This window comes from Cryptomeria japonica, chromosome 5, assembly GCF_030272615.1.
Source record: "Cryptomeria japonica chromosome 5, Sugi_1.0, whole genome shotgun sequence".
NCBI classification, from domain to species: domain Eukaryota; kingdom Viridiplantae; phylum Streptophyta; class Pinopsida; order Cupressales; family Cupressaceae; genus Cryptomeria; species Cryptomeria japonica.
The window spans coordinates 79960884-79973499 of record NC_081409.1 but is presented as its reverse complement, the minus strand read 5'-3'; the positions used below and the strand labels follow the sequence as shown (position 1 = coordinate 79973499).

General features: G+C 34.3%; 1 protein-coding gene across 2 annotated transcripts; it reads right to left on the bottom strand.

The window, feature by feature from the left end:
- Nucleotides 1-614: 614 nt before the first annotated feature.
- On the bottom strand, nt 615-3557 carry LOC131032740 (wall-associated receptor kinase 3-like). Of its 2 annotated transcripts, none has more exons than XM_057963784.2 (3): nt 2618-3557; nt 2333-2515; nt 615-2242 (listed from the first exon to the last, which is right to left on the bottom strand). In XM_057963784.2, the coding sequence occupies exons 1-3, from the start codon at nt 3483-3485 to the stop codon at nt 942-944; spliced, it is 2352 nt and encodes a 783-aa protein (XP_057819767.2). In that variant the 5' UTR covers nt 3486-3557; the 3' UTR covers nt 615-941. The 2 variants fall into 2 exon arrangements, with proteins under 2 accessions (XP_057819767.2, XP_057819768.2); XM_057963785.2 differs by having other exon boundaries at nt 615-2206.
- Between the last annotated feature and the right edge of the window lie 9059 nt (nt 3558-12616).

Genomic DNA, 12616 nt, shown 5'->3' with positions numbered 1-12616 from the left:
ATTTTCTTTATTTTGTATTATTAATAATAGAAAAATGTGTCCAATCTAGAAAATAACTATTCTCTTTACACATAGGCCATAAACATTAAATATTTTCCACCAATTATGTCCCCTTGGAGACTTTCCTATGTGCATGCAAACATATGATAGCTTGCATTTAGCCCTTATTGAAAATACAAAACTTAACAAAATTAAATAAATACTTTTGATCGAGGCAAGATTGCCCTTACACTCTTGATGATCTTGCATCAAATATTCATATCATAAACAATCACACTGATAAAAAAATGATTATATTAATATGTGTACATAATTATATATTGATCAATTGAGTATATATTTACTACATAATACGAATATATAATATTTTAAAGATTAAAATTTATAAATTATATACAAACTTATATTTAAATTATTTATAGTTTAATAATATTTTGTATCTTTACATATTTAGACATTAAATTATCTTCTTGATCTAAACTATTTATATTTAAAAAACAATATACAAAGATATTAAAGATATTTAAAATGTAGTTTCAATGTACATGTTTCAACATATTTAAATTGAGAAAAAAAAAGGTGTAAAAAGTAGATAATAAACTATATAAACACCATTAAAAACATATATATTATTGCTATAAGATTATGCATAATTACAACTTGTTCTCCTTGCACCAAGCATACACTTCAAAATGTAACTGTAATAGGAGACTAAACACGTCGTAACTGTAGTAGCTGTTTTTGGCAAAATACAAGCATGCATATATTGGATGAAATAAGAAAACACTAGGGTAAATATGATTTGTTGCATCATACCAAGATAATAAACTTTGACCAACTGCCTAGAAAATGCCTGCCACTAGAAAAAAAATACGTGTGTAATCGAATGCAAATATATAATGCCTCGCCTTGTTTGCTTCTTCGGTTGTGAATTGCTGTAATCATCGAGCATGCTTATCTGACATCTCAATCTGAAGGAATGGAGTGGTAGGACAATCTGAACTAGTTGTAGGACAATTTGAACTAGTTGTAGGACAATCTGGATAAGTTGTTAGGCTGTGGTAACAAGTAGGATTATTGGTGTGCTCCGCAAGCCTCGACTGTTTTGAAGAGATTCTTATCGAAGAGGGACAATCTGAAGCAGCTGTTGGACAATTTGGTACGCTGTTGAAATTATCACTAGTACTTGGCGAAGTATCACAGTTTAGCCCAGCTTGGTTTAGATCACTAGACTCTTTTGTAGCAAATCTTATCCAGTAAAGTTTATCCACTACATCTCTCATCGACGGCCTTGATTTTGCTTCCTTTCGCAAACATTCTTGTGCTAAGCTTGCCATACTTTCCATCTGCCCTTGGTTTTCCCTGTTCTTCACTTTTACATCTAAAATTTCAGTGAGGCACTTGTCATTTATTTTAGACAGGAAATAGTCATACAAATTACCGGTAGACAACAACGGCCTCAAACCAGTGAGAAGCTCCACCAAAACTACACCGAAGCTGAAAACATCACTCTTGTCTGTGAATTTGTTGCTAGTCTTAAAATCAGGATCCATATAGCCTGGAGTGCCAGAGCAATGCCTGGTGCTCAACTGCCCATCAGCTGAAGGACGTAGTCGAGAAATACCGAAGTCTGCTACTTTTGGTGTGAATGTGTTGTCTAGCAAAATATTTGAAGATTTTATATCCCGATGGAAAATGCGTTGAGAGGCTTGATCATGTATATAGGCTATGGCTTCTGCGGTTTCAATGGCAATCTGGCGCCTTGTCTCCCATGACAATTCCTTTTCTTTGGAATGTAGATGCTCAAACACTGTCCCATTGGGAACAAATTCATATACAACAGATGGGGGTTTAGTTTGCAAACAACAACCGAACAATTTCACTACATTTCTGTGACTAATATGGGACAGAATTGCAATTTCGTTCTTAAACTCCTCTTTTGAAATTGATTTGGGTGTTTTAATTGCTATGGGTGTGAGATCCTCAAGAACTCCTTTGTAGACAGTTGCAAAGCCACCATTCCCTATTATCATTGAATAATTTTTGGAAGCTGTTTCCAGCTCTCTTTCAGAAAACAGTTTGAGGCTTTTTTTCCCTCCCATGGAATCGAGCAGATTCTCCAACTCTTTCCCGCCATTCTCCTCGAAGTTCTTCAATCTCGCATTTTCCAAACGACGTATCCTCCGCCACCATAATAGTCCAGAAGCTACCACAGAAACTCCAACGAATGATGAAATAGAACCTGCGCTCTCACCAAGCAGAGAAAATTTTACAGACTTTGTTGTTTTAAGAAAAATGGAAAATAACACACAAAGAGACGATAATTGCTCACCTATGATTGCAGTTCTGAGGTCGTTAGAGATTTTGGATACACATCTTGTCCCATTGCGAAAGCCGTCTCCTATATATCCCTTCGCACATGAACAACTGTAGAAACCTTCCAAATTAGTGCATTTTCCTCCATCCTCTACTCCCACGCACATATTGACCCCTTCACTACTGCATTCGTCTATGTCTGAACACATCATCATTATCATTAGAATGTCTAAGATTTGAAGGAGAAATGATCATGAAACACTAATTATGGTTCAAATTAAGAAATAGGCGAAGATAATACCTATACAACGAGTACCGTTAAAGTAACCAGATCCTTTATATCCAGGAAGGCATCCGCATACGTGCCCATTTCTTGACGGAGAGGCGAGGCATTTTGCGTTAGTGGAGCAAGAATAATCTTCAGTTCCTTCAGCCATTGAGCAATTCATATCGCCGATACCCCAGTTCAAGCGCAGACCATAATAAGCCTTCTGAACATCTCCCCAAGAGAGATCGGTTTTATTGTCGGCTACCCTGAAGGTGGAGGGATCCATTATGGTAGAGAAGCCACAGATTCCATCACCTTCGCCTTCGCTTGTGAATGTTATCTTCCAATTATTATCTGGAACAGTAATTTCACAACAGCCATAGCGGCAGTATGGTGGATCAATTTGAGGGTAACATGAAGAGATACATCTGGCTTCTCCCCTTCGGTCCCCGTATGTGTAATTACCAGTTGTATTGCAACCAGCCACCACAAATTTATCCGACATGGAAAAATAGAAAGGCCCAGGTAAGTGAAATCGCTTGAATGCGTCTGCCTCTTGCTGACACGAAGACGCTTTAAGGGAACTCGAATCAATGACAATATAACCAGAATGATTGGTCTCCATAATCTTAAAATAAGCTGTTGAAGTGCCATCACCATCTCTTACTGCGATATCCGCAGGAAGAAATAGAGCCATCTTCCCAGTAGAGTTATCCATGGTGCAATTGATCTGAAAACCATGGTATCCACAATCAGAATTATTAATATAGAAAGGGTAACTCACTTCCCAATTACCACACTTCTCAGGAACACATTCTGCAGCAGAAGTGAAGCCCACCATACATACACAAATTACAGAGAGAACCAACACTCGACAATCCATTTGCGTTTGCAACAACATTTTCTATTCGCGAAAAACTAGGTACCCAAACATCACAAGAAGAAGAAGATATTAAGGAATGAAAAGGCCACGTTGAAGTAAATAGCGGAGTGCATGGTTGACTGGACAACAGTAATGCCCTAAACGACTATTTTCTTTCCACTACAATTCTTTCCATATTTTCCACATAATGTTGGAAAATTTATTTCCACTACGATCATTGTCGTTTGTCCTATGCCTGTAACATACCCGTTTGTTAAAGTTGATTTGCGTGTGAAAAACGTGATAGCTGTAATCATAATCCTAACCTAAATGTTATCTAATTGAACTACGATTGTAACTAGTAACGTCACCCTAATTGAATTATATTTTTTATTATTATATTATATTATTTATTATCTTTATACTTATTTTTTATATGTAAATGATAGACACGGAGTTTTCTACCTAGGTCTATTATAGACTACTATGAGGAAGTATAATATGAGAATTACTACTTAACCTTTACATACAATAATGCATATAGATAGTCAATCCATCTCTCTCCCTCTCTCCTATACCTCTCTTTCTCTGTATCTATCCATATATATCTCTACCTCAATCTCTTTATCCCTCTATCTCTCTCCATGTAACTCTCTAACTCTCTATCTCTATTTATTTGTCCCTCACTCTTTCCCTCTGCACGCGCGCGCACACACACACACACACAACTCTCTACCTATATCACCCCTCCCTCTTTCTTTATTTCAATATTCCCCTCTCTATCTCTACCTATCTCTCTTTCTCTTCTCATATTTTTCTCTCTCCATCTCTATTTATCTATATCTAATTTTGTCTATCTCACCATCTCTCTTCCTATCCCTCTCTATCTCTCTTTCGCTTATATCTCTCCATCTCTTCTTTTCCCTCCCTCTCCCTCTATACTTATCTTTCTCTTTCTCTACCCTATCTCTCTATCTCTCCCTCTCTATATCTCTATCTCTTCATCAATTATCTTTCCCTCTGTATCTCTTCTTATCACCCCATCTTCCTCTTCATCTATAGCTCTCTATCTCTTCATTTTCATCTCTCCCTCTTTATCTTCCTCACTCTTTAATTTTGTCACCCTATCTCTCCATATTTATCCCTTCCTCTACCTCTCTATCTCTCTATCTAATTCTTTGCCTCTTCATCTCCCCCTCACAATCTATGATTTTAACTATCGTATGAACACACTTTTTATGATTTTCATAAAATATCAATAATCTTTTAATAATTTCACCACCCTTTCTTTGTTTTGTAAACATTAGAGTCAAAATATTTTGTACACTTTTTTTGAATAACCCAAATGCTATACTAATTGAAATGTATAAATTTTTAGGCTAGGTCCATTGTCTATGAGTGCACACTTGATTTTGTGTTTGGATATGATAGGTTTGATATGGAGTAGCTAATTATGGGATAGATCAATGGAGGGGAGATTAGTGGGAGTGAAAGTCAAGCAACAATTGATGGAGAGATGGTCAACAAGGGCTTGAAATTTGAAGGATAATATTCTTTGACACTTAGAGATTATTGAAAGATCTTTTTTAAGATATCCGTGAGGGATGCTAAAAAGAGTTAAAAATAATAATCCAAGTAGACATTTGTTCAAAATAGTCAATAAAATTGTTTTGGTTTTTAAAGATTAAGGTTTGGTGGAAGATGGCCTCAAACAATGATTTTTCAACATAAGTAGATGATGAATTTAATCTTGATGGTTTCAACTTGCTCATCAGATTCTTCAATGTTCCCAATAAAATAATCACAATTGTGATGGGTTTTATGGTGATGGATGTTGTGCATATAAAAGTATAAAGAATTAAAATTCAGAGCTATCCGCTTTGGCTGTGAAAGTTAATAAAGCTCTGAATTGATATCCGATGTGCTCTTGGACTTACTTGTACTTCTTTCATAAGGTAGTCTCCTCCAGGACACAACTATTCTAGTTCCAAAACTGTTCTTGTTATTGAGACCCTGAAAAAATCACAGTTGTCACTTTTGAGATCAACGGTTTGTAATGTACCTGTAACTACATATTATGCTACTTTCCATAATACGTTAATGCATTTTTAGAACCAGCATAGCCGTCATCTCTCCTCCACTATATTCTACTTGTCATGCTCCGTGCCGTTTGTCACATGTTAAAGTTGATTTGGGGCCTTTCTATTTGTTAAAGTTGATGTTGTGTCTATAAACAATAATAGATTAAAGTGGGCGTCTAATAAAAATAATAGATTACAGTGGATCTGATAAAGTTATAAGACATGTATTGTCAGGTTCGGTCCAAAAATTTCCACAATGCAAAAATCTCACACTTTTGGACTTTCTCTCTCTTGTCTTTTGGAGTAAAATTATTACTTTCCGACATGCTTTGGAGTGCTCTTCGGCCTATTTTATTCTAATAGGAATCCTTCTAGAAGGACGAATACATATTTCCCATAAATTTTGGAAAATTTAAATGCACTACTCCATCATTGTATGAAAAGTTTGTTTCACAATAATTCGTGCTATTTATTACTTCATTTCTTTATGTATGTGCAATAATAGTGCATTATAGGATGCATGGCAATTCAGTCATTGAAACATGTAGGTCCTCTAGCAATCTAGTTTCCTCAAATCTTTCATAGAAATTTAAGCCTAGTTCAATCTTCTTTTTAACATTCAACAACTTAAAAATAACTAATTCTCACGATTGGTTATAACTTTTAACTAGTTGATTTTCATTCTTTTTTGACATTTACACTAACAAAAATTCGCCTAACTCTCTCTACATATTTGTTGGCATAAAACCTAAAGTAGTAGTTACATTTGTGACATGATTTATTTTATACCTTAATGTGATACAATATTGAAAAATACATAAACTTGCACACCCATAGATATTATAAAAGTAGATCAAATATATATTCTTTCATAGCTTATATAATATTTTTTACACAACATTTATACATTCATACTCTCACTACAATCATATGCTCTTCCCCTATAAATTTTCATGTATTGCAATTTACCTCACTTTATCCTATCATTATCTTCTAGATCATATTTTTCATAAAGATTCATAGTCATGTATATCATATTATTCAATACTTTGTAGACACTATACAACATTTTTTATAATTTCATATATTTTTTATGACAAACAAATTAATATTTTTTAGGACACCTAGCCACTTAGTGCAACATATTCAAGCTCAAATTGCTGACACAAGTTCCTTTTTTATTCATATTTTCAGATTTGTCTTTAGACTTTGTATATATATTCTATAGCTTACTATTTATGTAAATTATTATCAATTTTGTATCATTAGACCTAGTTCTTGAATTCACTTTTCAAATAAAATCAACATGCGAAAGAATAAATGAATCAGTTGCACCCACCTAATCAAATAGGTTTCTAGTTGGGACTGTAGACATATAAATTTGACCACTTTCTTAAATGAATATTTAATATTCATTTTAACCCCATTCCTCTATTTAATTAAATTCTTCACGTTAATCTATTTAATTAAATGAATTACTCAATTTATTTAATTAAGTTCACCTAAACCTTTTTCTAGCTTTTAATTAAATAAATCATGTTATTTAATTAAATTCCCCCTTTCTCCCTTTTTAATTAAATTTATCCTTGCAAATAAATAAATCTAATTTATTTATTTAAATCCTCCACTTGTATTTATGCAAGTTGCATCTATTTTTCTAAAATAAAGTAATTTTTATTTCAATTAAAATCCTCCTCCATCCACTTGCATTTTCCTACATCTCCCACTTGCCTTCTAAACCCCCTTCTAAACCCCCTTCTAAATTCTTCTAAACCCTTCCAATTTAGCCTAATCCATCTCCCGATTATTGTCACATTCCTAAGCAAAGAAAAGTCACTTCTCAAATCCTCCAAAGTCTTTGAAATGCATTAAAGGCTTTGTGTCTTCAACAACTTAACACTCAAAGTCTTCCAAACCATTAATGGTTAGATACTTTCTCTCTAACTCAACCTTTATCTAACCCAACAGTCTCATCAAGCATTCATGGCTTTGCCCTTGGTTATCCCTTTAACCCTTGCACAAGAGTTTACCCCTTGGATAAAATCTTTAACCAATGGATGAGCCTAACCTAACCTTAACCTTACCTCATAAGGTAACCTTCATGTATTCTCAACATTTTAATGCTTCTTGCATCTCCTTTCAAGAAACCTCTTGTTGACAATTGTCGCCATTTCATTGGTGAGAATTGTAAACATGGATTGATTAACTTTCAATCCTGGCCCTTGTTAAAATTACTCAATCTTGACCATCCGTTGCCCTATTTTCCTATAAATAGAGCTCTCTTTCTCTCATTTGGATATATAGGAGTATTTATGCATCAAACTTATAGTCATTTTCCTAATGATATAAAGAAGTATTTGTGCATCAAGCTTGTAGTCTTTTTTTTCTAAGCATTTAGCCTCTCTTTGTTAAATCATAATAACATTTAGAAGCATTTTCAATATCATAGCATATCCATGTTAGACTGGTATATCTTGTTAGGATAAGTTTAATAATCCTTTATCATAGCATCATCTTCATACTAGCTTAAATCATCATAGATTCAATATCAAACATGTATTAGGAATGCATTCATGCTTATAAATCAAATATCACTCATTCTTGGACTTGTCATTCCTAAGCCACTTTACTTAGCGATCTGAGAGAAAGAGTGAGACCCTGAGAATCCTATGAGATAGAGAACAATGAGACACCCCTTGGGAAGTTGAACTATTCAATATAGTTCCTATAACTTGCACCAATAGTCTCATTGGTGTGTGGCTCCTTTGAAACTGAGTTTTGCATTTTTGTGGCCCTCATTTCCTACATACATTTCTAGCACCCACCATGGGGCTCATCCCTATAAATCATATCACTTTTTATGAAGGAAAAAGATTACAAGCATGTGAGAATGTTGTTTTATCATGTCCGGAAGTTTTGTTAGCGCATTCGGGACAAACAGTAGCACATTTGGCATACTATTTACCACATAAGACCCTTTTCCTATCGCACTCAAGCTCTGTGTTAGCGCATAACAGTTGGGTTTCTTTCCTACACATTGGGAAAACAATGTAGCACTTTAGGAGAATTTTGTAGTGCATCTATAATATTTTGTAGCGCTTTTGCGCAAAGGCTCAGTGTGTGACTCTATCAGAAACAACAAAAACATAATTTGTAACAAAAGTAAAAGTTAGGCTTGTATAAGAGTTTAAAATTTTCACTAAGTGTTTGCTGCAGGTTACCAATATTTTTGTGCAAGTTGAAGGAGTTTATTTAGGCATTTGTATTTTTGTTTCTAATTTTTTAAGTTAGTTTAAGAATAGTTCATTTTTCTACTGGTTAAAAAGAACTACAAACTCACTTCCTTTTTGCTAGTTAAAAAAAACTACAAACTCACTTCCTTTTTGCTGGTTAAAAAGAACTACAAACTCACTTTCAATTTTTGCAAAGGTTAAAAAGAATCTCATTTTTCCTTTGGTGCTAGTTAAAAGAACTCCATTATTCCTTTGGTGCATAAAACAAACTCACTTCATTTTGCAAAAAGATAAAAAGAATCTCACTTTCATTGTTTTGTGAAAAACAAAACGGAGTTTTCATTAAGGATTGATTTTGTGATTTTTTTTTTTTGACCAACATAGCGATTTATTTTGTTGACCAGGATTTCACTTTCTTAGATATAAATTTTTTTGCTATGAATAGTTAAAAAGAACACCAAACTTTTTTGGAGCAACATCTCCAAATAAAAGTAAGAAAATCATTGCTTTGAAGGTTAAAAAGAACACTTGTTTGCTTTGTCTTGAAAGTGGAAGGTATATGCTCTCCACTTAACTCGGTGACCAAAAAGCCAAACCACTCTTAAAAGATTTCTTTGCTTCAATCATTTTAGATCCTTTAGCAGGCATGTGCTCCTGAGTTTCTCTTATTTTACCATTAATGGCCGGTGAGAGGGGAACGACCTAAGTGGGAAATGAATTTATCGCTAAGTGTTCCAACCCACTATAATTAAATGTGGAGGCTGACGAAATTCCCCTTCAATAGTTTTTATCAATGATTATCCTTCCCCCAGTATCTTTAAGATATGTAGAGTCTTTGTTCTAAGGGTTGGAAAGCCTCCCGAGGGATTTTATCACTGAAGACTGAATGAAAGCCTAATTAAAAACCTTAGCATTAGAAAATTTGAGCCGAGTCAGTTACTAGATATTTACAACATCATAGAGAAAGGGTGGGGAAGAATCCGCCCACATGATTACTCACCATATATCTCCCAAGATAACTACTCAATTGTGAAGCAATTCACTTTGAGTTAATTTCTGGCAAAAGGCAAAAAATGGACACCCTCTAAGGGGTGACAAGGTTGTTTGAGCTGACAAAGTATCGATACTAGTGGGCTACAATGTTGTTGATGACCCTTGAATAAAGATTCTTCTTGATTTATCTTACTTGTTATATAAACCAGTGAAAACATCAGGGATTTGAACACATCCTCACAGAACATACACTACTTGTTTAGCATAGGTAAAATTGTTATCTCTTTTATGTATCGTGTTTTCATATTATTTTCAGAAAATCATCCATAAAAAACACATGTTAAATTACAAAAATGGCAAAAACAAAGAAATCAGGACAAATAGCACATAGGAGTAACATCCTAGCACATAAAGAACATTTTGTAGTGCATTTGAACCTAAACTTAGCGCTTTCATCAGTCAATTTAGCACATAACCAACATCATAATGGTAAAAATTTTAGTAGCGCTTTTCAACATCAGTCTAATGTATTAAGACACTAGGTAAGAACATTCAATACATAGCATAGTCCTTTCAGTTCAAACAATAGTGTGTAATCAGGACATATTAGCACATAACCCATCCAGAGCAGTCAGTTTCAAACATGCTAAGATAGCATGTAATAGAGGCAGCATAGTGCATAGAGAACATTCTTTAGCGCATCCTAAACATTCATTAGCGCATTTGGTCTCTGTCTTAGTGCATGATCAAAACTAGGAAAAACAAAGAGCAAATCCAACATCTTGGGAAAATTTTATCAAAAGTTTCAAATACCCTTTCAGGTCCTTTAGCAACCTCAGCAGCAAAACTTCAGATCCGATTATCAGTGAGAAAAATTCCAAAATCGAACAAGGCGCTCGTAGGACAAGTTTTTCAAATCATCAACTAGATTGGGATAACACTTCATCCAACAAAATCAGGAGTATCAGAAACAGTGATCAAGGTTTTACCATCCAACGAATTATATCAAAACAACATACCTAGTTTAATCCTTAAGTTGTCAAATCAAGTTTCCATATCGGGAACCTTTTATCCATATCATTTGACACACTTTTTCATGGAGGTGAATTAAACTAAACCTCTACTTGATAAAGTAAACTTGAGTATTCAAACAAAGTATTCAAATCCAATATCTACTTCAACCTTTGATCATTCGTGTATGAGCACTCCTCATATTTTAAGAAAAACAAGTCTTCATCACAAAACTAAGTTGAAGAAGAGACAACCTATTAGATGCAATGTTAGTCCCAAAGACACTGAGAGAGGGGGTGAATCGGTGTCTAATCGATGGATGAATGATTTGAACTTATTTGCAACTTTATAACCCAAATTAATATATCGGTTAACAAATAATAATGCAGTAAAGAGAAATAGAAATACAATCATCAAAGCACACCATAACACATATATTTTTGGCAAGGAAACCCGGTAAGGTAAAAACCTCAGTGGGATTTGTGACCCACAATATTTACTCACTGGCCAATACGAATAAATATTACTTATACAATAAGGGCCTACAAATGTAGGAAGGCCAACAACCTAGAGCTCACTGCTCAACAACAGAAAGGAGTCCCACTTACTACAAATGGATGGTTAAATCTAAATATAATGTACTACTTTACAATAGCATCTGCAATGCTTGATTTAGTACCGGTTTAAGCTCAAACAAATACCTTAACCAAAACCCTTTTCGGTGAATAACCTTTTCTCTGCTCTACTTCTTATTTTCTCTTCAAAATATATACATCAAAATGCATAAACAACTATCTTACAATATCTCCTATATCGCTCATTACATTGCCTTATTGCATCACTACCATATTACAAAATGACTTACAAAATCTCATACATATATGAGTCCTTACAATACATCAAGTCGGCTATACAAATATAATTTACAATATAAAACATTATTATCCCAAGTCGGCCTAGAGTGTCGGTATTTTTTGTTGTCGGTGTAGATTGGATGTCGGTGTGAAGTGCCTGTCGGTGCTAGTAAATGATGTATGTTGCCGGTGTAACCTGTGAACCATAATACCAGTTGGTTGCCATCAATGACAATATCAACTATTCTCATCTGAGTGTATAATACCAACAATCTCCCCCTTTGGCATTGTTGGCAACACTCATGACAAAACTCCAAAAACTGATATCCAAAAATGAAGTCCAAAAATGATCCAAGATTGAGAGTGCTCCCCCTGAGAAAATTATCCCTTATGTACATTTCTCTCAATACACTACCTCCCCTTTGACATCAATGGCAAAGGATGTAAAAAAGAATCAAAGAATTCCAAAATTTTACCTTGTGGCCTCTAACCAGTTATTTACAATCTGAAAGATATCCACCAAAATCAAATTAAGACTTTGCATAAATTTGGTGCTATCAAAAATAAGTGTTTTAGTCTATGAGATCATTCTGGTCAGATAATGCATATGTTGCTTCGGTGATCTTTCTCCTTGAATGGTTTCTTTAGACAACTCAATCTGGTGTGTTAGAAGATGGTCCAATATAGAACCAAATTTATTTTTCAACTCTTGGGATTTCATTCTTATCCTTGCTTTCTCCTTCTCTAATTTCTCAATGTTTTCCTCAAAAGCTACAATTTCTTGATCCAAAACTGAGGTAAGTTCCGAAGAACCAATCATCTTATCTGCTATATCACCAATCTCTATTTGTGTTTTCCTTATCTCCTCATCAATTTATTCCATAAGGTGGTGAGCTTGCATGCTTCCTTATCCAATTCTTTATATTTAATAATAGTGGAATTAAGTACTGGTAATAAAGAATCAATCTGCTTTGTACAGTCCTTAATAGTTTTATCAA